The following is a 27973-nucleotide window of genomic DNA, read 5'->3' on the forward strand; positions in this document are numbered from 1 at the left end:
GTCTGTCATACATGTTAGTAGCTTCTATAGAGATGAATATATGATAGTAGAAGCAATGTAAAAACTTAGCATGTATTTGATAATTTTGGGGGAAGTTGATATGAAGATTATGCAAACTCAAATGGTACTCTCCAATTGGTCTTTCACTATGTTTCAGAAATGGCCCGCTAATGTAGAGAATGGAAGTTTTAGTCATGGTATCTTTGGTATCTTTTAACTCCTATATAGATTTTTGTATGGCTATTTGTGATTTTTCTCCAAGCATTTAATTTTTTTTCAACATAGACTCTGAAATACTGGTTGTAATTGTCCTAAAAGCCAAAACAGTAAAATTAGTGAGACGTTCCAAAAACACCCAGATTTCGTAAAGCAAGCTGCTCTAAAGGGTAATCTCAATAAACATAGAAGTGCAGTATCATGTTATGCTTCTTTTTTGTCTTAAATGAATGTAAATTATCCAAGATTTTTAATTGTCTGTGATTTCAGTTTCTCTTCTATAGCTCAGATAGTTGAGAATTCCTATTATAGTATCTTGTGCTTTATCTTGAAAGGATCAGCACATCCTTATTTGTAGAAGGGAGAGTATTTTGTGATTGACGTGACTTTTCCTTTGTCATTTTCTGTTACTTAAAAATTACTGTGTATCCTTTTGTTAAAAAAATATTTCTTTGGAAATATATTTGCCTTCTGTCTTTGTTTGACATTGACACAGCTTCCAGAAAGAGCCCTATTGCAGATTTTCATGGAGCTTTGTTGAGGGCTGTCTTGTAAACACACCAGCACCCCTTTCATCCCAGAATTCTGAGTGCGGGCTTGCTGCCTATAGTCAGGCTGCTGTTTACTGGCAAGTTCCCATTAACATAGCCACCACTCCTGGGTTAGATAATGGACTCAAAGGTTAAGAGCAGAGGATCTCAACAGCTCCAATCAGCAGGGCTTTTCCAGGGCTAATTACCTCTTTACTGCGCTGACTCTAATGTGACATGTTTATTGCCTTAACTAACAACTCATTAGCTTAGTTGATGTTTTTGTCAATATTAATTCGTTCATTTAAGCCAAGTCAAAGCTTAAACAAAGATGTCCAGACTGAGAAACGGGCAGCAGAGTGACTTTTGTTTGCTCATCTTTTTTCCCCCTTACTCAATTTCAATAAAATAAATGTGTGGAAAGGAAACATTTAAAGTGCTTGTATTGAGAATGTCAGTATTTGTCCATTTACCAACATGTAAAACAATTCTGAATTTATTTCTCCTACACTTACTCTAGTATCCATATCACAGTGTACTGAGTATTTAGTGTCCACCAAAGGCATACTTATCTGGGGCCTTTGAGTATGTATTCCTAAAGGGTTAACACTCAGCAATTCCTTGTTCCAGTTGAATCCTTTCTGTGGTTATTAGAAAAGAGGTCAAGTAATTTTTCATATGATTTTAATCTCCACTGGACTACCTATAAAATTACTTTGAGATTTATCTTGTAATGATAGCTTACTTAATTAGCTTATGTGACTTATTTAAAAGAAGAGACAATTATGAAGTTATAATGAAATACTTCTTTTCAGTTTCTTGCCATATTTTTGGTTGACATTAATGGCATTTCTTTGGAGAATGTCATTGTTTGGGTTTTATGTACTGTTTAATAATACTTTAATTTTTAACTCTCTACGTTAGTGCAAATGGATAAAAAACTGAGCATGAGCCTTTGACTGAGTGGTAAGTTAATTACTTTGGGGAGATACATCGACACCATCAGAACCCTGGAATCTATTTGGCAAGCCCCCCTTCACGGATGTTTAATGGTGTATGGGCGACCAGAAAGGGTGAAGATGCATTCCTGTAGAAATCAGAAGTGAGTGAGTGAAGCTGGAGTGTTAGGTGAGTTTTATCCCTGGGAAGGCCAGAGACTCACTCTGATTGGTTGATTCCTGGAGGCGATCAGGCCCAGAGGAGGCTGGTAGAAGCAATGGATAGAACATGGACTGCTACTTTATTTTTAGTGAGAAATCCGTGTCACATAAACCAGAGACACTCAGACCCATTTCATCTACCGTTCTCTTGCTATGGAAGGTTACATGAACACCAAGATTAACATCATTATTAATGAGCGATCTCTGAATTGAGCTCACTGGAGAGAGAGATATATATATATGACACCAAATTGTCAGTAGCCATAAGAAATCATTGTCACAGGAGAGCTGAATGATTATGTACATCTCTGACTAAATTTACCTTGTCTGCTTTCTCAGCTACCATTCTTTCCTGAATTTGCTTCAACCAGGTTTTCCTGCCTTTCACTCCACTAAAATCTTTTCATGAGGTAACCAGTGGCTTCTAAATTGCCAAATCCAATAAGTGATTCTCAGCCCTTGTCTCAGGCTCTGGGTAGCATATGATAATTCCAACTATGTTAAACCTTGACACTTTCTTCACTTGGTTTCAGTGACATCATCTCCTGTTTTTCAGCCACCTCATTGGCCACTTGTACTCAGTCTTGACATTGCTTTTCAACCTATAGAAGTTCTTCAGTATCTACATTAATTCTCTAGGTATCACATCCAGTTCCATGGCCTCTGAGTCATCTGTACATGTATTTTTTAATTTTAATTTTTTTTTTTTTTTTTTTGGAAACAGTCTCACTCTGTCACCCAGGCTGGAGTGCAGTGGTGCGATCATAGCTCACTGTAGCCTCTACCTCCTGGGCTCAAGGGATCCTTTTACCTCAGCCTCCCAGGTAGCTGGGACTGCAGTTACACACACCATGCCTCATTTTTTTAAAGAATATTTTGTAGAGACAGGGTCTCACTTTGTTGCCCAGGCTGGTCTTGTTTGCCTGAGCTCAAACGATCCTCTCACCTCAGGCTCTTGAAGTGCTGGTGTCATGCGTGTCCGTGTGAAGGGACCACCAAACAGGCTTTGTGTGAGCAACATGGCTATTTATTTCACCTGGGTGCAGGCGGGCTGAGTCAGCAAAGGGAGATAAGGGTGGGGCCGTTTTATAGGATTTGGGTAGGTAAAGGAAAATTGCAGTCAAAGGGGGGTTGCTCTCTGGAGGGCAGGAGTGGGGGGGTCACAAGCTGCTCAGTGGGGGAGCTTTTAGAGCCAGGATGAGCCAGGAAAAGGAATTTCACAAGATAATGTCATCGCTTAAGGCAAGGACCGGCCATTTTCACTTCTTTTGTGGTGGAATGTCATCAGTTAAGGCGGGGCAGGGCATTTTCACTTCTTTCGTGATTCTTCAGTTACTTCAGGCCATCTGGGCGTATAGGTGCAAGTCACAGGGGATGCGATGGCTTGGCTTGGGCTCAGAGGTCTGACAGCTGGGATTACAAGCATGAGCCACTGTACCCAGCCTCATTTTAATTCTAGTGCTGGTTTCTATATTGGTCTCCAGATTTGTGTATCCAGTGACTTAGTGTATCTTAAATGTTTGATATGTATCTAAAGTTTGAAATGTCCCAAAACTAAACTTTGGATAACTGTCCCTTGCTTCAAAACAACAACAAAAAGAAACTCTTCTTCTCTCTTATTGTTTTACTAAATGTCACCACCATTCACCTAATTGTTTATGTTCAATTTTTTGGAATCATACTTCCTCTCTTTCTGTCATGACTACATCTAATCCCTAAGTTAATCCTGTCCACTCTATCTTTAAAAAAAAAAAATGTTTTTAATCTAGAATTCAGACCAGAAACAGTGACTCATGACTGTAATCCGAGCACTTTGGGAGGCTTAGGGGGGAGGATCACTCAAGCCCAGGAGTTTGAGGCCAGCCTGGCAACAGAGTGAGACGCCATCTCTACAAAAAAATAAACATTAGCCGGGTGTGGTGGTGTGCACCTTTAGTCCCAGGTACTCAGGAAGCTAAGGTGGGAGGATCATGTGAGTCCCGGGAGGTATAGGCTACAGTGAGCTGTGATCGCACCACTGCACTGCAGCCTGGGTGACAAAGTGAGACCCTGTCCCAAAACAATAAAATTAAAAATCCACAATTCGGACAGTTCTCACTACTCCATGACTACTGTTATAGTCCAGCCCAGCATTCTGTCTTGCCTGAACCACTGGGAGCCTCTCAGTAGGCCTCCCTAATTTTACTCTTGCCCCACTACAGTCTATTCTGTACATAGGACCCAGCTGCTTTCAAGTTGAAAGCAGTCTGCATTGCTGCCGTCCACATAACCTTCCACAAGTTTCTCATGACACTTAGAATAAAACCCCACATTTACAAGACCCAGCATGATCCATCCCACAGCTACCTCTGTGACTTCATGTCCTACCAGTCTCTGCCTTGTTCACTGCCATCCAGCCACACTGGATGTTTTGCTGTCCCTCAGAGATCCCAGGCAGGCTCCTGCCTCAGGGCCCTTCGTGCTTCTCTCACAGATACTCACATGGTTCTCTTTCATCTCACTCAAGTCTTTGTTCAAATGTCACCTTCTGCAGAGTCCTTCCCTGTCTGTCACTTTCCAGGATCTTACTCTGCTTTATTTTCCTTCACAGTACTTAGTGCCACTTGATATATTTGTTTATTTGGTTTGTATGTCCCGACTAGAAAGTAAGCTTCAGAAGAGCATAGACTTTTGTAAATCTGCACTTAAAATAGGGCCTGGTACACAGCAGGCAGTCAGTAAATACGAAATGAATAATAGGATCATTCAGCTAATAGGTGCTCAAGCTAGAACTGAAACCCGGCTGTTCTCTTGTCTGTCTCCCTCCCTCCTTCCCTCCCTCCCTCCATCTCTTTCACTCATGCCATTCAATAGTCCTCCCTCTTTTGGGAAGGGGATATAGAAGTGTTCGGACTATTCAATTAAAGATTTAGTAGATTAATGGATTTTTTTAACACCCACCTCTTTGACCTCATAAACATCTGTTTCTGTTATTTACTTCTTTATTGCTGGTGCCCTGACCGTCAAACAATCAGCACGTTTTACCTTCCCTAGGTAGAAGAAGGCTACATGCATTATGTAGCATCCTTTTGCTTATTTATAGGAAGCTAAGACAATCTCCTATTTTGGTCTGCCATCCAAAATACATTATACCGAAAGCAAAATGAGATTACATTTCCCTACATGACACAACTTAGTTAATTTGAAATTCAGTAGATAAGAAAAAAGTGCTTTAAATCAAAGAGAATTTGGATTTTATACTCTTCTGATTATAGGACAGGAAATAGCTAACTACTTTGAAGACTATTTTGATTAAACTGATGTTAATGAATTTAAAATATTTTTATTAATTTCTTAATTTAACAGTTATTTTATGCTTTCTATTAAAAGAAATGACTTATTTTTATGCAGTACAGGATATAAAAAGTTTGAAAGCAATTTTTAATAATTGCATTAACACAAAGCTTCTAGTTATAGAAATGTTTCTTAATTATTCCATATTCATAAATAATGGGCATCTTGGAATTATTTTTGATTAAGTCAAGATGTGTATAAAGCAAAGGAATAGAATTCTGGATGGCACTCTGCCATCCTTGTTCTTTGATGGACGTTAGCAAGTGAGAAAAGGCTTCATTCACTTGGTTACACTTTGAAATAAGTGGCCAATCATTATTAATTCATTTTGCACTCATTGTAATGGCATAAATCATCATAAATTCATTTGGTTTAAAGTGCATATAATATGTTCTCCCATAGGAATTTGGTTGTAATTGAGCTATTAATTAAAGTATTTTTTAAATATGATCTTTTCCCCCTTCTTCACTATTCAGATCCAGCAACCGGCAGTGGCTATTTCTTCATTCATGATTTCCTTTTAAGTATGAGGAATGAAATTGTCTTAACTAGGCCATTTGACTAGCCTAAGAGTGACCAAAGCCTGAGAAAGTAATTATTTGTGTTTCCTACCAGCAGACAGCAGTAATAGTCATGAATTATCCCTCGGGTGTTTGAAAAATTCTCTAAAACTCTCTGGTTTTGTAATAATTCTAGTAAGAAAATGTTATTCTCCCTAGTAAACATGGTTTGACTCTGTTTTAATTTCTAATCCTAAAAGCTCCTCTCTCTGGCCAGTGGTCTTCCGTTAGCATTGGTTGCCATTCAATCCAAGTTCCCTTGCCTTTAGCAAAGGACCCTTCATCATGGAGGGCTTCTCCCCTCCTGCTTCCTGTGTGCCATCCGTCCACATTTCCCTGTCAGCCTCCTCAGTAATCCACTGCCTGTCACTGTTTTCTAATGGGTGTACCGGCGGTTTATGAGGGCTTATGATAGCTGGTTCTAGAAACTTCCTGCAGGTAACCACAGATTCCTATGAGGTCTTCGGGTTTAAGGGAAGCATCAAGGGAAAACTTAAACCATTCTTATTATTATTATACTTTAAGTTCTAGGGTACATGTGCACAACGTGCAGGTTTGTTACACAGGTATACGTGTGCCATGTTGGTGTGCTGTACCCATTAACTCACCATTTACATTAGGTATATCTCCTAATGCTCTCTCTCCCCACTTCCCCCACCCCACGACAGGTCCCGGTGTGTGATGTTCCCCACCCTGTGTCCAAGTGTTCTCATTATTCAATTCTCACCTATGAGTGAGAACATGTGGTGTTTGGTTTTCTGTCCTTGTGACAGTTTGCTCAGAATGATGGTTTCCAGCTTCATCCATATCCCTACAAAGGACATGAACTCACCCTTTTTTATGGCTGCATAGTATTCCCTGGTGTATATGTGCCACATTTTCTTAATCCAGAAGTTAGACAGAAATTTTAAAAAGGAAATAAAAATTACAAATGGAAGACTGGAAACAATGTCACTAGTTTTTTACAACTTTAAAAATCCTTAATTATTCTGTGCCTTTTCTGCACAAATAGAAACTATTTTTTTAAAAATCTGCATGATTAATGTCTTGGTTGCATCTGTGGTTATAAGAAAATAAAGGTGTGAGGCACCTCTGGTATTCTATTAGTATACCCACTGGCAGTTTACTCTGCGTATATGTGTTTTAAATGAATAAAATAATTCTAGTGATTAAAAGAAGTCCGTGTTCTGTTTGGGAGGCCGGAGGCAGGTAGATCACAAGGTCAGGAGTTCAAGATTAGCCGGGCCAACATGCGAAACCCCATCTCTACTAAATATACCAAAAATTAGCCGGGCGTGGTGGCTCATGCCTGTAATCCCAGTACTTTGGGAGGCTGAGGCAGGCGGATCACGAGGTCAGGAGTTCGAGACCAGCCTGGCCAACATGATGAAACCCTGTCTCTACTAAAGATACAAAAAATTAGCCAGGCATGGTGGCGCATGCCTGTAATCCCAGCTACTTGGGAGTCTGAGACAGGAGAATCCGTTGAACCCGGGAGGCGGAGGTTGCAGTGAGCTGAGATCGCGCCATTGCACTCCAGGCTGGGTGACAGGGTGACAGTCCATCTCAAAAAAAAAAAGAAGTCCGTGTTCTGTGTGTCTGTTGTTGTGTATGTGCTGTGAACTGAAGGTACTACTATCAGGTGCAGTCCCTACCCTTGTTCTAGAAATATAAGAGAGGAAAAAAGTGAAATAGCAATATGAAAGTGTTATTTATCAAACAAATTATGCTAAAAATGATACGTGATGCTTCTAAAAATATGTAACTATGTTTCTTTATAGTTAATGATGTGTTTTCCTATAACAGGCCTTCAATAAATGTAGGGTGTGTTAATAAATTGAGTCTGTGCTTTGTGATAAGGATAAATAAATGTTCCAAAAAAGAAATTCATTAAGCTATTCTAAGTAATAAGAGAGAACAAATGTGTGTGCATGCATGTGTGTGGGTGTGTGTTATAGCTTTTAAAAGGACTGACCATCATACATAGCCAGATACTACAAAAGTTTTCAACATTGGCATTTGTCATTGGTCAGCTCATGATTGAACAATATTCATCTTGCCAGAGCAACAAGTTACCCATAGTATGATATTGTCATCTGTTTAACCACAGCTTACATAGGCTTTATTTTGCTCTCTTTGCCCCAATCCTTTTCTTCTTTTTAGCATTTTGCTGTTACAGCAAAGTGTAAATATTTTCTTGCAGCTTTGCTCTTTCATATCACCTCATAGCACCTTAAAAAAAAAAAAAAAAGTACGATTAAAGTTGGGACTCTTAAGAAAATTAAAAATTTGGTATGAATTAATAGCATTAAAATATGAGCTATTATTATTCTTGACGGCATAACAACAGAATTCATTTCTCAACAGCCAGAGGGTCTAAGTTCATTGTGATGTATCCATTGCTGGATTTTAAGTGTTTTCTGCTTTTTAAAGGATTTTGTTTCGTTTTGATTTGTTCTCTAGTGTTCTGAGTCTGTCTGCATTTCAGTAGTTTATTTGTGCATTTGGCCAGACATACAGGGGTGGTGCTGAGATGTTACACACTAAATTCTCACTATAAAGCTGCTGCAGTATCTCTACTGCTCACCTAGCTTACAGGTAAGAAACACGAATAATTTGATAACTTAATCTTGAAGATGGCCCCAGATTGACATGAATAATGCTGAATCCCACCCTGTAACAAGTTGAGTTAGGAGTCTCTTGACATTCTCAATCAAGAGTCAGTGACTAGTAAAAGGTCTTTGTGCTTGTGTTACTTATATAGAGAAGGTGCCCTTTAGTTCCCCCAGGACAGTACATTTATTACAAATGGCAATGATTTCCAGTCTTTTGGATATCATGGACCAGTACAATTTCTAAAAATAAAATATGACGGCATTTATTAGTACTATTTCAATTTTTTAATTTTGTTTTTTATAAACATTAGAGAATACCACTCTATTAAAAAAATATATTCACCAAAAACAGTAGTAAGAACATAACCTCACCAAAATAGTAAGACCGTATCTCAGAATAAGCACTCCTTTACATTGAATAAATATAACTTTAGGAAAAAGACTTAGTACATTGTTTATATTTTTCATATTTCACCATATAGCTGTGGAAACTTTGCCATTGTTCAAAACAAGTTTGTAGCAGACTCTTGGAAATTTCTGACCTGTGCATAATTTTGACCGTGCTAGGCACATATGGTATAAAGTAATTTTCAACATTTACCAAAGCAACAATTATATATTAAGTTCTTACTGAGTAGAAAGCACTGTGCTAAACCTTAGGCCTAACATAAAAGTATTTTTCTTGAATCTCATTTGGCCCAAGGAACTTACCTATTTAGCAAGTATGAAAGGTAAATTAGTAAATAAATAAAAATAGCTTTAAGCAATAGAATAAACGCCAAAAGATAGTATATTTGTGTTTGTTCAGTGTGTGCACAGTAATTGCCATATTAAAAGGAAGAATTTCATTCTAACATAAGCAGGGAAGATGCAGTAGAAATTGGTAGCTACCTACCCCGTACAATCTTCCCTTCCAGGTCACAAAGCCTCAGTTTTGTTGAAAGTGGCAATATGTCCAGCTGACAGACTGCATTTCCCATGCTCCCTTGAAAGTAGGGAATTATTATGTGGTATAATTCTGGCCAATGAAATATGTAATTAGACTTTAAAAGGAGCTAGACTTAACTGACACATGTCCTTTTGTCCTTCACCCTTCTCCCACTTCCTGCCTGGGAAGTGGATGCTGTGCTGGATGTGGAATTAACCATTTTGTGGCCATGATGCAACTAAGTTAGAGCGAAGACAATTATAGGAACCTTGGTATTGTTATGTGTTGCTTCAGTGACAAAAACTCATTGTTTAAGAAAAGATAAAACATTACTTAATCTTCTGTTTTGGGGAGATGCTCGTAACAGCAGCTGAAATTATTTCAGAAGGAGGAGAAAGTGGACTTGAGATTGGTTGTAGATATAGTTCTGAATCCATAGTTGGTAGTGTCATGAATGCAACATGGTCGCAAAGATATAAGTTGTATACTGGTTATTACACATTGTCGGGGCCACAGAGACTCAACTCCTTACCCAGAGCTACACCTAACCACTTGTCCTCTATGGTTCTGTTATCTCATAGAACATAGAAATATGCCAGATTTTTCTAAAGGTCTTTCCATTCAGAAATTCTTTGATTCTAATTAATCCCATTTGACTGGGGATGAGAAGATCAGAATAAAAAGGGCACTTGCTCTTTTCTTTTCTTGTCTTTTTCTTTTTTTTTTTTTTTTTTTTTGAGACGGAGTCTTCCTCTGTTGCTCTGTTGCCCTGGCTGGAGTGCAGTGACGCGATCTCAGCTCACTGCATGCTCCGCCTGCTGGGTTCACGCCATTCTCCTGCCTCAATCTCCCAAGTAGCTGGGACTACAGGTGCCCGCCACCACACCCGGCTAATTTTTTTGTATTTTTAATAGAGACAGGGTTTCACCATGTTAGCCAGGATGGTCTTGATCTCCTGACCTCATGATCCACCCACCTCGGCCTCCCAAAGTGCTGGGATTACAGGCATGAGCCACCGTGCCCGGCCGGCACTTGCCCTTTTCTAATCACATGACACCTCAAATATTGATCTTTTTAAAACAAAATGTGATCAAATCTCTCCTTTGCTTAAAACTTTGTAATGGTTTCTTATTATCACCGGAATAAACAAACTCCTTAGCGTGGCATATAGGGCCCTTTGTCCTGGAGCTGTAATAACCTGTCTTGCCTTTTGTTTCACTGTTATACTTCATCCCCCCTGCCTTCTTCTCCCCTTCACCCATTTACCCTTTCCCCAACCATACGTACACACAGTTTCTAGCCATGCTGTACTACATGTAACCCTGTGATCTTGCCATGTTCTCTCTTATTTCCTGGTCTTTACATACGCTCTTTCCTCTGCCTGAAATGTTTTCTTTCCCTTCTCCTTTAAGTGGCTAATTCCTACTTATTTTTAAGGTTGTGGCATAAAGATCACCTTCCTCTGGAAACCTTCTTGTACCCCCCAAGATGAGGCTAAGTGCCTCTGTTAAGCTCTGTCTTGTTATCTTGTGCTTATAAAAATTATAACACAATTCCCAATATATTTAAATTGCCTGTTTGCTCCTGCTCCTGAATTAGATTGAATTTCCTTAGTGGAAAGAACTGAGTCTTATTCTCCCTTTTTTTCCTAGCATGTAGTAGAGTGTAGCAATATGCAGTTCACAGGTATTACATGAATATTTGAGTCGATGGGTTGGCACCAAATGCGAAAATCCTTGACTGAATGCCAGGCCAGTTAGCTGAACTTTTTAAAACTGTCACTGGAGAACCTTTAAGAAGAAGGGATTGGCGATAATGGTCAATGGTAGCATCATTCCCCACCTTGCCTTTTCAATGAGATACTGTAGAATAGTGGTCCATTTATATAAAATAAGGAAATATTTATTTTCTACAAAGTTAGATTCTATCTTACACAGATTAAAATATACAATTTTTACTCAATACCAACCAGTTAAGAAAAATTATGGGAGGCAAAATTCATAAAATTCTGTCTTAAGACTTTATCAAGAGGGAAGACACTATCATTATCTTGATTTCAACATTTGATCCTCTTTGATCCATGTTGAGAGAACCTATGTCATATGGAATTATAAAGTAGAAAATCCCTAAATTGGAGGATACAATAAAAGTTAAGAAAGGAATAAATTTATCTGTATCTTTCTATTATATAATATTTTTTAAAGGCTGGTTTCTTAATATTAGTATAAAAAATAGATGATTAAGAAGTTTGAAGTCATAGGCATCCCAGATTATTCCTTCAGAACATCATTGTCATTACTGCTAGTAGCAGAAAAGTAATATGCTTCCTATTAATCACCAGGGCTAGAAATCTAAAGGTTTAACTTGAAAATCCTTTTTCACACTGTTATTTACATGTTTTGTTTGGGAAAAGTTGTCCGAAATAGATAGGGAGTTTTAACATTTGTATATCTTCGTAATTCCAAAACAGCTCCCTGAAAAAGAGAAAACATCATATTCCTACCAGTAGATTTGAAATTTGTGTGTAGAGTAGCCCATTTTCCTCTCTGCTTTTAATGCCCTCACGTGGCCTGCCAGAGCTGTAAAAACTGCCCTGCCAAAACCGTAGGGATCTTTATGTTACTTGGAGACTATAATTTGAACTAAAGAAGGAGAGATGCTGTAGGGGAATTTTACTTATGAGATCGTTGAGTGAAATAGAAAATGATTTAAGAGAAGGTACAGTGGTGCTCTAGAGACCCTGTGTTTTCTGCTGAGCCACGCATTCTCACAGCGAGGCCATGCTTGACAGAGGAGCAGCAGGCACTCTTGTGGCCCTTGTAGAGCCAGGGTCTTCTGAAAGGAGGCAGAAAGGGAGAACGCTTTTCTGTCATTTCATCCAAGTGCAAGTGATCAGTTCCCCTATGCTGTCCTTCCCACTTTGTCAGAACAGTGCTGGAAAATATCAAGATATCGACCACTTAGTGTGTATTTTCACTCTTAGGACAAAATTGTCCAGAGTGGTGAGGAAACTTCCTCCAGAGCTCCCAACACAGAGGCCCTTAGGAATCAGTGAGGTCTCTAGTGTTGCCTGTATGCTCCCATCTATAACGAATACAAAAATGGTAAAGTGCCACTAAGGAAATTGATGACTGAAATGCTGTAAAACATTGTACTTAGGATTTACCTCCTTTTGCGGTATTACTTAGCAAGGATGCAGCTCCAGGGAGCATTATTGCTTAGAGTGGAAGCCATGGCTGCTGGTGTTTCAGGATGTCTGCAGAGAATAGCAGTTGGAGTTTTTCTGTAGCTCTTATGACTTCCAAGAACTAAAAAATAAACAGGAAAATGGTAGATTTCTAGACATTTTGAAATATCATTCTGACAAACTGGGGCAGGGAGCTGTACTGGAAATATTCTGACAGTAAAGGCAGACCTGTTTTTCATTTATGTAAATAATGTGTGCAAAGCACTGTGGTTGGTGGTTTAGAAGATGCAGGGTTATGTGAAACACAGTTACTACCCTCAAGGAATTGACAGACTTACTGAGGAAAAGGGAAATGCTTGTATTTAAAAATAGGAGCATTTCATGTGATAAAAGGACATGTATGTGCTGGCAGAAACTAGAAAACTATGTGTTACCTTTTGTAAAGGAGTTTATTATTTTTCTGATCCAAAAGTAAAACGTGAAGCTTTATATATTATAATTATATGGTTAAATACAAGAGTAACATTTACAAATACACATATGAAGTATGAATTTTGGGATGTTGTTTAGTTTAACTGCAGGAATTGTTAACCCACAATCTATGGCCGCCTTGACATTCTTCTGCAGAATTTGATGGGTATGACTGTGTGTGTAGTTTCCTGGGGAAAGGACTGATGGCTTTCATCAGATTCTTGAAGGGTTCCGTGACTGAGAAGAAATTCAGAATCACTACTTTTCAGTGTATCCACTGACTCTTATTCTGGCTTTACAATACTCTTCCCTTCTCTTCCTTTCCATTTCAATCCATTCTCATTTAACAATTGACTATAATATAAAAATTATGATATGCTTTTGTTGGTTGGATGTGATGTACTAAAGTTTATGTGCCATTTTCTTCATTTAGAAAAGAGCCATGTTTAATAGGTATTCAGACTAAGCACTATAGTGTGAGAAAAGTCAGGCTCAGTGAGTACCTTCCTAGGCCTGCCCCCAGTGAGTTACGGAACCATGGTTAATTTCCTGTCTTAAACCTGAAGCATGTGTTCCTCTTAATCAGTATACTGTACTGTTCTGTGACTTAGGAACTGTTTTCTTTCTTCTCTCAAAAAACAAACAAAAACTCTTCTAAATTACAACTTGCTTTTCATAACCCCTGCTGTTTTTCTTTTTTAAATGTCAAAATGCCTTCTGAAGTAGATGAAGTGTTGTGGCTTAATAGCCATTAGACGTAAGTATACAAATTGTCAGCCTCATCCTCAACATAAAGGAATACCTGTTTATTATTAAGATCTAGGTCATCTCATCAGATTTAGAAATAATACTGAACTATTAACATATTTAGCAAAATCATGTGAAGAACTTACCACACCCTCAACATAATTGTACTATATCAGTACATACACCAGCATATAAAGGAAAATAGATGCTTTGGGAGGGAAGCTTTTTGAAACTACGTGTTCTACGTTCTCCATCCTTCATTGCAATGTGCCTGTAATGAGAGGTGTTATGAGGGGGAGTATTTTATATATGAACTGTGTTAGATGCAGAAGAAAGGTTAAGAAATACCGTATTTCATTATTTGAAACCATCTCCATTTTGTAGAACCCTGAGTTAGGGAGAAACATTGTTTGGAATTTAAGATCATTGATATGTTTTGAAATTATATATACCCATTTACATATAATATGTAATTAAAACACTTTAGAATATGGTATGAAATAATGTAGCCTAACTTTTCAAAGAATGTGGCTGAGCAAACCATTTATTTAAGATCTTGTGTAATCTTGAGGTTCAAAACCTTTTTCAGTTAAAAAAAATCAAAAATGGATTGTATTTGGAAAGTATGCTTCAAAAGAAAAGATTACAAAAGTAAAATTCCCTTCATGCTCTGCATTGTATTCTGTCATTTCAGGCAAGGCGCTGACGTTTCTTCTGCTACAGCCTCCAAGCCCCAAACTTCCTCCACACAGCACTATCCGAAGAACAGCCATTGATCTGATTGGACGTGGGTTCACCGTTTGGGAGCCTTACATGGATGTGTCCGCTGTTCTGATGGGGCTTCTGGAACTTTGTGCCGATGCCGAGAAACAACTTGCCAAGTATGTGCGGATCCCAGTTAATTTGATTTGTCACTGTTCTTTGTTTTAGGGGTTTTTTTGGTGCACTTATTGATCATTCTATAGAGATTGTGCATGTTTAATAGACAAAGAATAGATGAAGGTCTCCGTATGTGAAGTTTTGAATATGGACAATGAAAAGGAAGCATGTTTCTGTAATTTTAATACAATTGAGATTTAGCCCTGAGCCAGTGAATGAGATGTGACATAGTTTTCCAATTGTACTTGTTATACCATGAAGTATTACTTGCTAATAAAAGTGTAATATAGTTTATAAGGAAAATGATATATATATTAAATACTTGATACTTGATCAGAAATGATTATGGCCAGCATACATGGCCAAATTGGGGAATTGCTCCTCCACACTCATATCAGCCTTTAAATCAACTTCATTGAGGTTTTACTTAAACACAGTAAAAGACCAGCCATGAGGAGGTGGCGGTGATCCAGGGAAGCAATGACGAGAGAGTTCTACAAGAGGAAGATGAACTGAAGGAGCTGCTAAAGTCAAATAGGTGGGAAACACACGTGGTGACTTACTGACTAGGATTGATGAGGCAGGGGATCCTGTTGGTGGTGGAGATTACTGTTGGTTTGGAAACTCAGCCTCCTGATTCCTGCAAAGAGTTCTTTTGTTTCCTTTTGATGTATAATACACATATCATGAAATTTACCACTGTAGCCATCTTAAAGTGTATAATTCCGTGGCATTAAATATAATCACAGTGTCATGCAACTGTTACCACTGTTTAGCCCCCACAGAATTCATCCTGAATGGAAGCCCCAAGCCCAGTAAGCAGTCCTCGCCTGTTACCACTTCACCAGGCCCTGGCAACCATTACTCTTCTTTCTGTCTCTGTGAATTTGCCTATTCTGCGTATCTCATATAAACAGAACCATACAAACTGTGGTCCTTTGTGACTGGCTTCTTCACTGACATGATATCTTTCAAGGTCCATTCATGTTGTGGCATATCATAGTGCTTTTCATGTTGTTGCTTTTTATGGCTGAATAACATTCCATTCATGGTTATATCACATATAGTTAATCCATTTACCTGTTGATGGACAATTGGGTTGTTTCTGCCTTTTGGCTCTTGTGAATATAGCTGCTATAAACATTCGTGCATAAATATTTGAACACCTGTTTTCATTTCTTTGAGTAGATACATAGGAGTAGAATTTCTAGGTCATCTGATAATTCCATGTTTAACTTATTGAGGAACCACCAGACTGTTTTCCCACCAGCAGTGCACAAGAGTTCCATTTTCTCTACAGCCTCGCTAACACTTGTTTTTTCTTTCTTTCTCTCTTTTTAATTTTTTTAGTATAATCATCCCAGTGGGTATGAAGTGGTTGGAATTCTTGAACTGTCCCATAATGCCTCCCTTAACGAAAATGTTACCACCACTTGGATTTTCTCAATGAATGGTGTTTCATTCTTGTCCTTGTTAACTTTTTTTAAAAGTAGAGTTCTTAGCCCTTTGCTTTGCCATTCCCTTAAGTTCTGGCATGCTTTGGGTCCATAGTCTGACTGCTCTATGCTCAGAAAGTAGAGATCAGAGGAGCAACTGAAGGCTAGAATGGAACTCTGTGGCTTTGTCTACAGATTAGACATTGCTAGCCCAAAGTCCCAAGATGATTGGTAGAGGACATTCATTTCAAACCTAAACAGCTGCTGCCCGCCCCCCAGTTCCCTCCTATCATACTACCATGCGTCCTACACTTTACTTCGGTATCTCCCTAGCTGTATGCCCTCCAGCAAATTACTTTACCTCTCTGTATCTACAAGTTGGGGCTAATTAAAGTACCTGTCTTCTAAGGTATATTAAATGAACTTATATCTGCAAATTGCTTAGAATAGTGAGCATATATTAAGAGATGAAATGTCTTCCTATGTGACAGAAGTACTGGTGCTGATGCCATTGTTAGGGCCTTGTATTCAGCAGATCAAGAGCTGCCTGACTCTAGAATGAGCGGTTTAGCATAATGGTAGGCAGGATAGTTTTCTGGATACAGGAAGCCTGAAGATTCTCAATGGGACTTGAAGGATTAGGAGGCAATTTGAGCCCAGGAGTCTGTGCCTATAGTATGAGGCAGCTGGCCTTTGCGTGAAGCCCCAGACATCTTTTCAACCTCTGCCCTCCCCTTGGCTGCAGCTGCCGTGTACACCCGCCACACGTCAACAGTGCTGGCTTCTGTTATTGCAGCTCTCCTGGTTTGTCTTGAGAAACATTCACATTTTTTGATTGTCTAAAATTTTGATTTGACTTAATTTTGGAGCTCATTTTTAAATCTGATCAAAACACAATTTCAGTAGTATGCACTGTTTTGCCTGGGAGGAAAAGTGATGGGCTTTTATTCAGGGTTAGTATTTGTTTGTTTGTTTGTTTGATTTTGTTTTTAAATAAATTTACATTAGGCTTGTACCAGAAAGCATAAAGATGCGCTTAGGTCTTATCTACATGTAGTTTGTTCACAGACACAAAAACTAAAGTTTTCAGTAGGCAATTTAAATGTTGCTACTATATCCTTTTCTGTCATGAAGACTAGTATGACTTTCTATACACAGCTCTGAATAAATGAATGTATCAGCATGTAGCCTTGAGGAGTCCAATGTAATTTTCATCATGATAAATTGCATAATAAGCAAGAAAATGTTTGCTTATTAATCTATAACAAGATTTAGATTGAAAATGGCCTGTTATATCCATGACACACTCAGCAGAGGGTGCAGAGGCCTGAGATGGTGGGAAGTGGAGCAGCGATGTGTGCAGGGGGTTAAGTGTGGATCTTACCCTTGTGCTGCCCTGCTGGGCTGCCCCTTTTTGTGCCTGATTTACTGTGTACACAGTAACACTGCTCAGCCGCCTTGCCTCTGTCTGTGATGTTAAGCTTGCTTTATGAAGAAGCTTTTATGTTTGGCTTGTGCTTTTTAAAATTTCAGTTCACATTTATTGAAAAAGAAAAACCATAAGCAATGTTTCCTACTTTCTTCATTTTCTTGTGAGTTTCTAAGGGCAAGGGTTTTGTGGAAGGGCAACCAGTCAGGTCCCCTGCCTTGTCTGGAGAACACATATCATGGCAGAGTTCCCTTTTGCCTCTCCCCCATGTACCGACATCTCCTGCCAAGCTGACTCCTGAGAGGTCTCCTAAAACACTGTATATGCTTCGAGATGAGTAGGGTATTTTCTGACTGGGCTTGGTGGCTCGTGCTTGTAATCTCAGCACTTTGGGAGGTTGAGGTGAGAGGATCTCTTGAGTCCAGGAATTTGAGACCAGCCTGAGCAAAATAGGAAGACACCCATCTCTAAAAAATAAATAAATAAAAAATTAACAGGGCATGTGGCATACACCTGTGGTCCCAGCTGTTCAGGAGGCTGAGAGGGAAGGATTGCTTAAGCCAAGAAGTTCAAGGTTCAGTGAGCCATGATCGAACCACTGCACTCCAGCATGGGTAACAGCGAGACCCGACTCTTAAAAAAAGAGTATTTTTTTCCAGAATTGGTTACCCCTTTATTTTAGAAACATGATATGCAATTTTACATCTTTGAAATCAAAATATCTACAGTTGTTTTCTAATGTTTTCAGATATTTTGCCAAATCTTAACTATTTATTAATTAATCAAGCATATCAAATAACTAATATGCGAAAGGAACATTAGGTATTCTCTGTAGTTGCAAATTGGAATCAAAGATCATGTCTTCAAGACAGTTGCAGTCTTACAGGAAAGACAAGATCTGCCCCAAAATAACCATGACACAAAGTGAGAAGGAAGGTAAAAAGTGTAGACATTCAGGACATAGTGAAATGAATCGCCCTGCATAACCAGAGGGGATACAAGGAGGGTTTCATTTGGTTCTGTCATTTGCGTGATTATGAGGAGAGGAGGGGAAGGACGGGGCATGCGAAAGAAAGGGGTAGGAAAGCACAGGCATGCCAGACATCTGGTGAAAGGAGGAAAATGCTATTTTTAGCTAATTTTATTTGTTAATTTCTTGTAGAACTTAAAGTGGGATTCTCCCATGTAAAACTCAAACACAGTGGCTGGAGGTCGTGGCTCATACCTATAATCCCAGCACTTTGGGAGGCCTGCTTAAGCTCAGGAGTTTGAAAACAGCCTGGGTAACATAGCGAGACCTCCGTCTCTACAAAATAAATAATCTCCTGGGCATGGTGACATGTACCTGCAGTCCCAGCTACTTGGGAGGCTGAGGAGGAAGGATGGCTTGAGCCTGGGAGGCCAAGGCTGCAGTAAGTGGTGATTGGACCACTACTCTACAGCCTGGGTGACAGAACAAGACCTTGATTCTAAATAAATGAATAAACCTCAGACATGATTTCCATCCCAGTTATCTCAGGGGAATAGATTAGGGTCAGATAAAGGATTGGTATGCCTTTACTTTACAAAAAGATTGTTGCAGTGAGTTTTTTCTTTGCTTTTAACACCTATCACATAGCCTTATGCAGGGATATAGAGGCCTGGGATGCAGTCCTCCTACTGAATGCTTATTACCTATGAGTTTCTGTGCCATTCAGATCTCCATGTCCTCAACTTGTTCTAGAGAAGTTCAAGAAACAGGCATTATCATCCCCATTTTGCAGATGAGAAAAAAATGAATCTGATAGAGAGTTGCTGCCTCTTATCCAGAGTAACATTGTAGTCTCTGAAAAAAATAGGATTCAAACCCTAGTCTAGCTTGTTCCAAAAGCCAAAGCTCCTACCACTATGCGATCTTGCATTCCAAATCTTAACATCCACAGAATTAAAACAATTTGTTAAAGTACATAATCAGAATTTTCAGTGTACTTTAGATTTTTAGATATGTTTAATAAAATTATTTTCAGCTGGACATGGTGGTTCACACGTGTAATCCCAGCACTTTGGGGGGCTGAGGTGGGATCACTTGAGCCCAGGAGTTTGAGACCAGCCTGGACAACATAGTGAGAACCTGTCTCTACAAAATTTTAAAAAGCTATAGGAGCATGTAGTTCCAGCTACCTAGGAGGCTGAGGCAGGAAGATCACTTGAGCCAAAGAGGTCAAGGCTGCAGTGAGCTGTGATTGTACCACTGTACTCCAGCCTGGGCAACAGAGCAAGACCCTATCTCAAAAAAAAAAATTATTTTCATCAAAGATTTTGTACCTTCTAGGATGTAAAAGCCACATTTACATATCAGTAAACTCCTGAGTACTTGTGTCATATATTATATGTTTATTCTTATTTACTCATAACATTTGCCAAGTGATTTGTTAACAATAAATGTTGAATAAAGTCATGGGATTTAAAGATTTTCATTTTAGAGATGAAAATCTTTTTCAACATCATCTGATCCAGTACCCCTAATGTGCTATTAAGTAAAAATAAGGTTTAAACAGATTAAACAACTTGGCTGAGGTCACAGTGGTACTCAAAGAGTCAAGACTGTCACTCAGGTTTCCCAACTCCCATCTTGCAGCTCCTGTACCATATGGCTATGCCACCCTTAAAAAGGTGAGTGATTCGCAGGTAAAATCTTATGTGAGGAAATTTTTTAATAATGGTGATGGACTGTTCATCCATGATGAACTGTTTAAGAGAAAATTGAGACTGCACGTCATTGGAATCATAGATTGAGCCATCCCGAGCTAATTGTGAGAAAAGTAGAAACATATAATATTATCCTTTTTATGCATTCATAATTTTGTTAGATCAGTATGGTTATGTACATATTGATTGATAAAATGTTAGAAACAGCAGAAAATCCCACTATACAAAGGAGCAGAAAAATTCTTGTGCTCTTAGAAGGTTGGACTTCCATTTGTCTAAGTTGTGGTCTGTGATTTTGATCCATTTGCCTCCTTCATGTGGCAGGACCTTTACTCTGAAAGGGAACAGTGGAGCAGTGCCGGCCCAGCTGCTGAAGGGGCCGGGCGAGTGTCACATACTGCCACAGCTGAGGGACATTAGTGAATTACAGACTGCCCACTGCTTTTCTGGGATCATCACAGTTTACCAAACATTCAGAGAGAAGCATAAAGTCACTGGAAACCACACATGCTTTGATGACACACAGATAAGTGCCATGTATTAGAAAGATTCTTTTTGAACTACATAGAATGGGAGAAAAACATTTTTTGTACGCTAACTCAAATCTCAACCATTCTTGAATTTTGGGGGTGAAGAGTGGAGAAAGAAACACATCATACAAATGCTAAGATGATTCCATATTTAAGCTATTCATATTTTTCCTGTTTCTGTAAAATTTATTCTTAACAGAAAATTTATAATCTGAGGAAGCCATATAAGTAAATCCTATTAGCATAGTTTTTATTCACTGTGATTGTATTTAGCATACAGGAAATAGATCTTAAAGATATACATTTGAGGAAGGAATTGCCACCTTTGTGTTTAGGAACTCAATGCCACCTGCGAGTTATGAAATAAAGGTACAACATGACAGAGGAATTGAAGATATCTTGTTAAATTGAGGACAAATATTAACATACCTGTTTAGCCAGGAAGGAATAAAATGGGAATCCCGGTGGCTATACATTAAGTATGCATTTTTAAAGTCATTTTAGTAGTCTTTGTTTTTGGTGGGGACTCTTTTCATTACCCCGCTCCTATTGACCAAAATTTACAGGCTATTCAATGAAATTTTATGTGTCTCCCCCACCGGCCCCCCTGGAATATTCCCTTACACTGTTGCTTAATTTGACAGATGATAAAGTCTGACAATTTTAGATCATGACATTTAACCAAAGCGTTCTTTCATGTAACTTTTGAAACGCTTTCACCACGATAGAGTGAGCTTTAGAACAGGATTAATGAGCAGTTCTGTGAAGAGGGACCTCAGCCTGGCGTGGACTATTTTTCCATTCATATTTTTATTTAAAATATTTGTCATCTCCGATATTTCATATTGGGTGTGTACACTGAAATGCTGAGTAAAACAGAGAGTCTGTCATGACCACTTTTTTTAGAATAAAGAGAACCAAAAGACCCATCCTGTAAACCTGTGTAACAGATAATCCGCATAATAGCCAGATAGGCGGGATCAGATGAAACAAATGCGTTCCATGTTTACATGCAGATTCCAGAATAAGGTTGATACTCCTTTAGTTTCAAACCTCTGATAGTATGGTCCTTCTTCATCCCACATTGAAGCATATCACACAGACAATGCACTCTTGACTTTAGAGATAACCAAATGTAGAATTAGACTTCATCTGTTGGGACTACCAGATTAATTGCTTTGACTTCATTGCCTGGTCAATTCAGTCCAATAACTAGCTTAAATGATTTTTTTTTCCTCCTGCTGAATTTGCCAGCTACTTCACTTACTGCGTAAGTATGGAGCTACCACCATGTCCAGGGGCTGAACTGGGCACTTTGGGGAGACACACAGAATTGACAGGCATGTTTCAAATCTGTACAGAGCCCATAATATAAAACTAATTCATAAGTCCTGGCAGAATGTGATTTAGTATTAAGGGCCTGGAATAAATGGGGTTTGTTGTTGATTATTTTTGTTTCACTAGAAGTCAATGAGTGCTGCAGCAGTTAGAGAATACCATGTGGGAAGACCAGAATTGAACAGAGAGGAGGGAGGAGACTGTGCCAGTGGGGAAAGGGGTGGAGGAGAAGCATTAGCAAAATACTGGAATAAAATAAGGAACAGACCTTTAGGGACCAGCTTGGAAATTAGCCTGACTTCAGGAGCACTGGTGTTGAAAAGAGTGTGTTGAAAATTAGGGAACTAGATTATGGAGGGCCTAGAATCTTAAGCCGAGCTGTTTAGAGTTTTTCCTAGAAGTGGTAGAGAAGGTTACTTTTAAGTAGGGCAACCAGGAAACAAAGGTGGTGCTTTGGGAAGATGACTATGATGACGGTGAATTGAGTAGACTAGAGGAGGGACACAAGGTTTCTCTCTATGCCTTGACCACCTCTCTACCCTCACACACGCAGCCCCCTACTTTTGCGCTGTGGATGCCATACCCTCCAAGTCGCTGCAGAGCCCTGACCTCAGAGCTGTAGAGTTATCCACACTCTGCAGTCTTGCGCTCAGACTGCCGGACGCCAGTGGAGAGAATCCCTCAGGTGCGCACACTGATGCCTCTTCAAGAGCGCTGGCTTTTCCAGCTTCCAGTGAACTCAGTGGGCAGTAGGTTCACATGTCTTTGATTCACTTCCTTCCCCCTTACCCTATAGCTTCTCTTCTAGACCCACCATCCAGCACCAAAGCACCAACCTTTATCATTTTTCTTACTATAAAAAGTTTGCTGAATCCCCCAAATTTACAAGGCCATTTGTTGACATGGGGGAAGGACCATGCGTGGCTACACCTTTTGGCTTGAAACAGCGACCTGCTGGTAGTTTATCTTATTTTCCCTTCACCTTGCTTCTTTTTATGAGAAGCTTCTTTGGTCAGAAGCAGCAGTTATTGTACATATAATATAGGAACCGGCAGGGCTAGTTGTTTTTGTATTTGTTTCCTCATTTAGTCGTCTTGTCAGTGCTGTGAAGTAGATATTTTAATATACCCATTTTACAGATGTTGTGCTTATTCAGTCCAGGGTGGCCACAGGACACACCATAAGGGTAAGGGGAAAGTATCCACTTGTCACTGTGGCATGAGCCCTGAAGATCTGTCAGCTGACTATTTCCACACTCAGGTGCACACATGATTGTATCTCTTCATTCTGGGGGCGGGGGGGTGTGTGTGTGTGTGTGTCCCTCTCTTAGCCTCTCACTAAACATTTCTTTTCCGTGAAAACAACCAGAGAAGGGATGGAAGCAAGAACTTAGAGGTAATGGTGAGTTTGCTATGATCCTGCTTATGTTGGTTTCCAATGATAAGGGATCCCAGCAGCACACAGCTGGGGACAGACTGGACATCTCTGGATTCTAGGAGGACACTGTAACTCTTGTCCTGCAGAAGCCAGACCCTTTCTCTTAGCACCTAGGTAGCAGTATATCCACGGGGAGGACAGACAGGCACCCAGAGCCGTGAACTACAGCAGGAGTAACACCTTCCCTATTACTATATTTCTCATGACACAGCCCAGTTCTTTGGGTAGCAGGATCACTACCATTCATATTTATGTTTCAGATGCAATCCTCAGTAGTTCACAAGCCTGGTTCAGCAGTGTATTGCCAATCCCACCCCTGTAAAGTTGGTCATTTTTGTACCCACACATAAGACTTCTTACTTAGCTGAGTCTGATCTTTTTGATGACTTTGTAGATCTTAGTTCTGTTACGTAATATAACTGCTCTCCCTTACAACTTTATAACCACACCAGCTGATAACTGTACATCCTGTGTCTTCAAACCATTATTAATATTGAATAAAACAGCTGAAGGCCAAGTATAATAACGTATCACTAAAATCTTCTCTCAAAGATGCAATCTAGCCACTCATCCAAAGCCAGAGTTTAGTCACAGTACTGGTTCAGTAATCCAAGTAACCACAATATGGTCACACCTCTCCCCACTGTATTTTCTCCAAAGGTTAGCTGTCCTGAAAGACATCACACAACTACCCAGCCCCTCACTTAAGTTCTCGGGCCCGACTTCTCACTTGTAAATACCTGTATCAACCACTTTATAGGGATATTCTGGAGCAGATGCAAAGGGCATGAAATAACACAGAAAAGCCTGGCTTTCAACCTAGACCTTGGGCTCTGCACCCAGTTCTTCCCCTGTAGCGGGCCTTCCAGATCTAGGATGGGCTGCCCAGGAGGTGGACATTCCTTTTCCCTGGCTGACTGCTTGTCAGGGAGGTTGCCTGGGAAAGCTTTCCCAACTCCAGCATTCTGTGATTTTATTGATTTTCCCAAACTTGATTTCATTTTGTTTAGAATTATTCAACTAATGTAACATTTTGATTGTTTATAGCCTTTCAGTATCATCAGTCCCTATTCATCTACACTGATGGATGAAAGGAAGCATCACAGGGTATCTACAAAGTTTAATTGGCTTTTGAATCCTTGAAAACTTGACTTAAAATTTGGGTTTATAATCTGAATTTTACAATAAGTATTAAGCCGTCTAGCCTCAGCACTATTCACACAGTAAACATTTCTTTCACTGAATTTGCAATTAGCCAAGTTTAATCCAGAAAAGAAACTGGCCAACTGCCCATCCTGCTTTCTCACAAAACACCTCTTTCTAACTCCTACTGGGACCCAAGAGTGCCGGGCTCTTCCGTGGCAGGGAGGTGGGAGATGCCCACCGATGCCTTCTGCTTGTGCATTGTTCAGTATGTGTGTGTTCTCTCAGCTCACATCTTTCTTTTCAGTGTTAAACATCAAAGGAAAACTCTCCATACTCCTCTCCTCTGAGCTCCTGCTTCATCTCTACCCTCGATATGGGAAAAAGAAGAGAGACAGTTATACTACCAGTCAGAGATTTAAGCAGTGTAACAGTCACAAAGACTTATAAGCAGAACTTCCTTTCACAATGATGAGAATGCCTACGTAATTTTTATTTTCAGCTACAAGTTAAAATAATGGTTCTTAGATCAGTTATAGAGATACCTATCAACTTTTTGAGAATTTTCAGTAAATACAATCCAGTTTACACATGAAGCACATAGACTCATTTAATTGGAGTAGGATAAGTGTTCATATACATATTTCTTATACATGTCTTCATATACATATTTAAATATAAAAATATTTAACTCGGGAAACTATAATTATATCCCATACTGAGTAACAAAATACTCCTTGTATACAGTTAATGGGCAGATCACGTACCACATTTTAATAATAGTCTTGATATTGTACCCAGTGGATTATATATAATATAAAGGAAGCTTGAAAACAAGAATGTTGATATTTTCATGTAGTATAGGTGGAGAGTGAATATAGCATTACTCTCCTATCATGACCCTGGCATTCTGACAGTTTGGGAAGATCTCTTTCATTGTGTGCATCGTCTTACAAATAGCCTGGACAACATCATGCCATTTCTTCTTTATATAAACAGAATTAGTATCAGTTAATAGAATTTTTGGCATTAGTACTAAGTAACTGTTGGTGGAGCATGCTGTTTAGTAGATTGGGTCTAAAAGTACTAAACTGGGGTATACCGGCGGTATAAGGATATTTCAAATGAAAAATAATATACAAACGAAAAATAATTTTGTCATTCTCAATACTTGTGACGATTTTATAGACAGGAGTGAATCTTGCCTTCCTTTCAGATATACAGCCTTAGATACAGTCTTTTAATATGGCTTTATAAATAACTATTTTTAGGAAAAATTTGAAAATACTCAGCACGATAATTCGTTCTTACCTCATTCTGAGCTTTGTGATATGTATTCAGTACTAGTTCTTGATAATTTGTTAACAAGGCGTTTTTAACACTTTGGACAGATGCACATACTGTTTTCAATCTTCACGGTTAATTATTCCATTTTGTATTTGATGCCAGAACACTCTGACTCCTAATCACTGCCCATTGTTGCAAGTCCATTATATTCTAACTGTTTGAGTGCTCCCATTGACCTTGAACTGACATTATAAGCTGTGTCTAATCTTTTCAGTCTATATTTCTAATGCTTCTTTTCTTTTTTTCCCTTTTTCTGATCCCTGTTTAGCATCACAATGGGGCTGCCTCTGAGCCCAGCAGCTGACTCGGCCCGCTCTGCAAGGCATGCCCTCTCGCTCATTGCCACCGCCAGACCACCCGCCTTCATCACCACCATAGCCAAAGAGGTGAGCGGAGCTTCTCAGTGTGCGCCATCTTCTCATTCAGAGGAATTATTTGATACTGTAAGCTGAGGGTTCATATCCACAAATAGTCTTTCTAGTTTGTTCTAGAACAATGCAAGTTAATAATTTAGTACTGAAATGAACACATGTGTCTGTGTGCATGCACACTGAATTCCATGGTGTGGTGCATTCATTACCTGTGCTTCTGTATTCATTTCTGTTCTCACAGTTAATTCACTTGTAAATCTTTGACAATCATTTTTCAATCTGAATTATAGCAGGCATATGAAAACTCAAAGACATTAAAGGTGTTCACGTTTTTCACAGATAAGTACCTACTTGTCATCAAAACTAAACTTGTTATTTAGCACTGGCTCTCCAACTGTAAACAAAAAATGTAAGTCATAAACTTGCTAATTGTTTTTCCTATTACTTGTCACAGATAAAGACTTGAATGCCAATTGATTCCCACATTCTTAGTGTTCAAACTAATTGCCCACATCTAACTGGAAAACTAGTAAAGAACAATGAGCCAATTATCGGAACTTTCCTATAGGTCTTAGTAGGAGGAGGAAAAGGAAAGAATGATCAGCTCTTAAATTTTTTTAAAGGTTTATTCCATTTCAGCATGAATAATGGGCAGACGCAGTGTCCATAGGGTGTGGGCTCTGTCTGAGTTGTTTTTCCTGTAGCTATGATGAATTTTTAAAATAATAAATACCTCTGAGTCTACTCAGATAAACTGAAACCTATTGGGCCTATGTCTGCCCCAGAGCTATCCCTAATAGGCATGCTGTAACTATCTGTGCCAGATTTCACTGGGAGGGGAGGAAAGAAAGTCCTAACAGCATTTTGTATAGGCTTATGTGAGGCACTGAGGCTTTGAATTCATATCTAAAATAAATTTGTAGACTAAGGGTGTGCATTTTTCTAATAGTGCATAGTGTTATAGTAAGGTTCCACTAGATTTAAAATATACATATGTATGTATTTATTTTGTAGGTATTATATAGTTATATATAATGTGTGTATATGTACGTGGGTACAAGTGGTCAATTTTATTGGTCTTGGAAGATTTTTTTTTTGGCCAGTTTTTCCCATCAGTGGAATATGCACAGGTTGTAATATTGAATATAGTGAAAAATATTGAATATTGAATATAGTGAAAATATTCACTATTGAATATACTGGATATTTTGAATAATATTCAAAATATTGAATATAATATTGAATATAGTGAAAATATTGAATATAGTCACATTAGTCTGACAGGTCCTTGTATTGATTGTGTTTTCAAACTTCCCTTGCACCATTTACATATGAGTATTTTTTTTTAATGAACTCTTAGAATACCCATGCTTTGAATTCATTCTACTCCAGCTTTTGGTTGGAAAGGTAATTTTAAAATAACAGTCCACATTTATTACCTTTAAAAGCAAATTTTCAGCCTGTTACTGTGGCATGTGCCTGTAGTCCTAGCTATTTGGGAGGCTGAGGCAGGAGGATCACTTGAGCCTAGGAGTTTGAGTCTAGCCTGGGCAACATAGTGAAGTGAAACACTGTCTGTAAATATTAAATAATAAATAAAACAAAAAACACACACAAGTTTTCCACTT

At 38.9% G+C, this 27973-nt stretch overlaps 1 protein-coding gene across 2 annotated transcripts in view; it reads left to right on the forward strand.

Moving 5' to 3' along the window:
- WDR7 (WD repeat domain 7) overlaps window positions 1-27973 on the forward strand; it is a 388356-nt gene that overhangs the window by 268065 nt on the left and 92318 nt on the right. For both annotated transcript variants that reach the window (XM_025365405.1, XM_025365406.1), the window contains 2 exons: window positions 14442-14628; window positions 26243-26360. In XM_025365405.1, the coding sequence (XP_025221190.1) occupies window positions 14442-14628; window positions 26243-26360 (305 nt within the window). The remainder of the gene's footprint in view (window positions 1-14441; window positions 14629-26242; window positions 26361-27973) is intronic.

This window comes from Theropithecus gelada, chromosome 18 (genome assembly GCF_003255815.1).
Source record: "Theropithecus gelada isolate Dixy chromosome 18, Tgel_1.0, whole genome shotgun sequence".
Taxonomy (NCBI): Eukaryota; Metazoa; Chordata; class Mammalia; order Primates; family Cercopithecidae; genus Theropithecus; species Theropithecus gelada.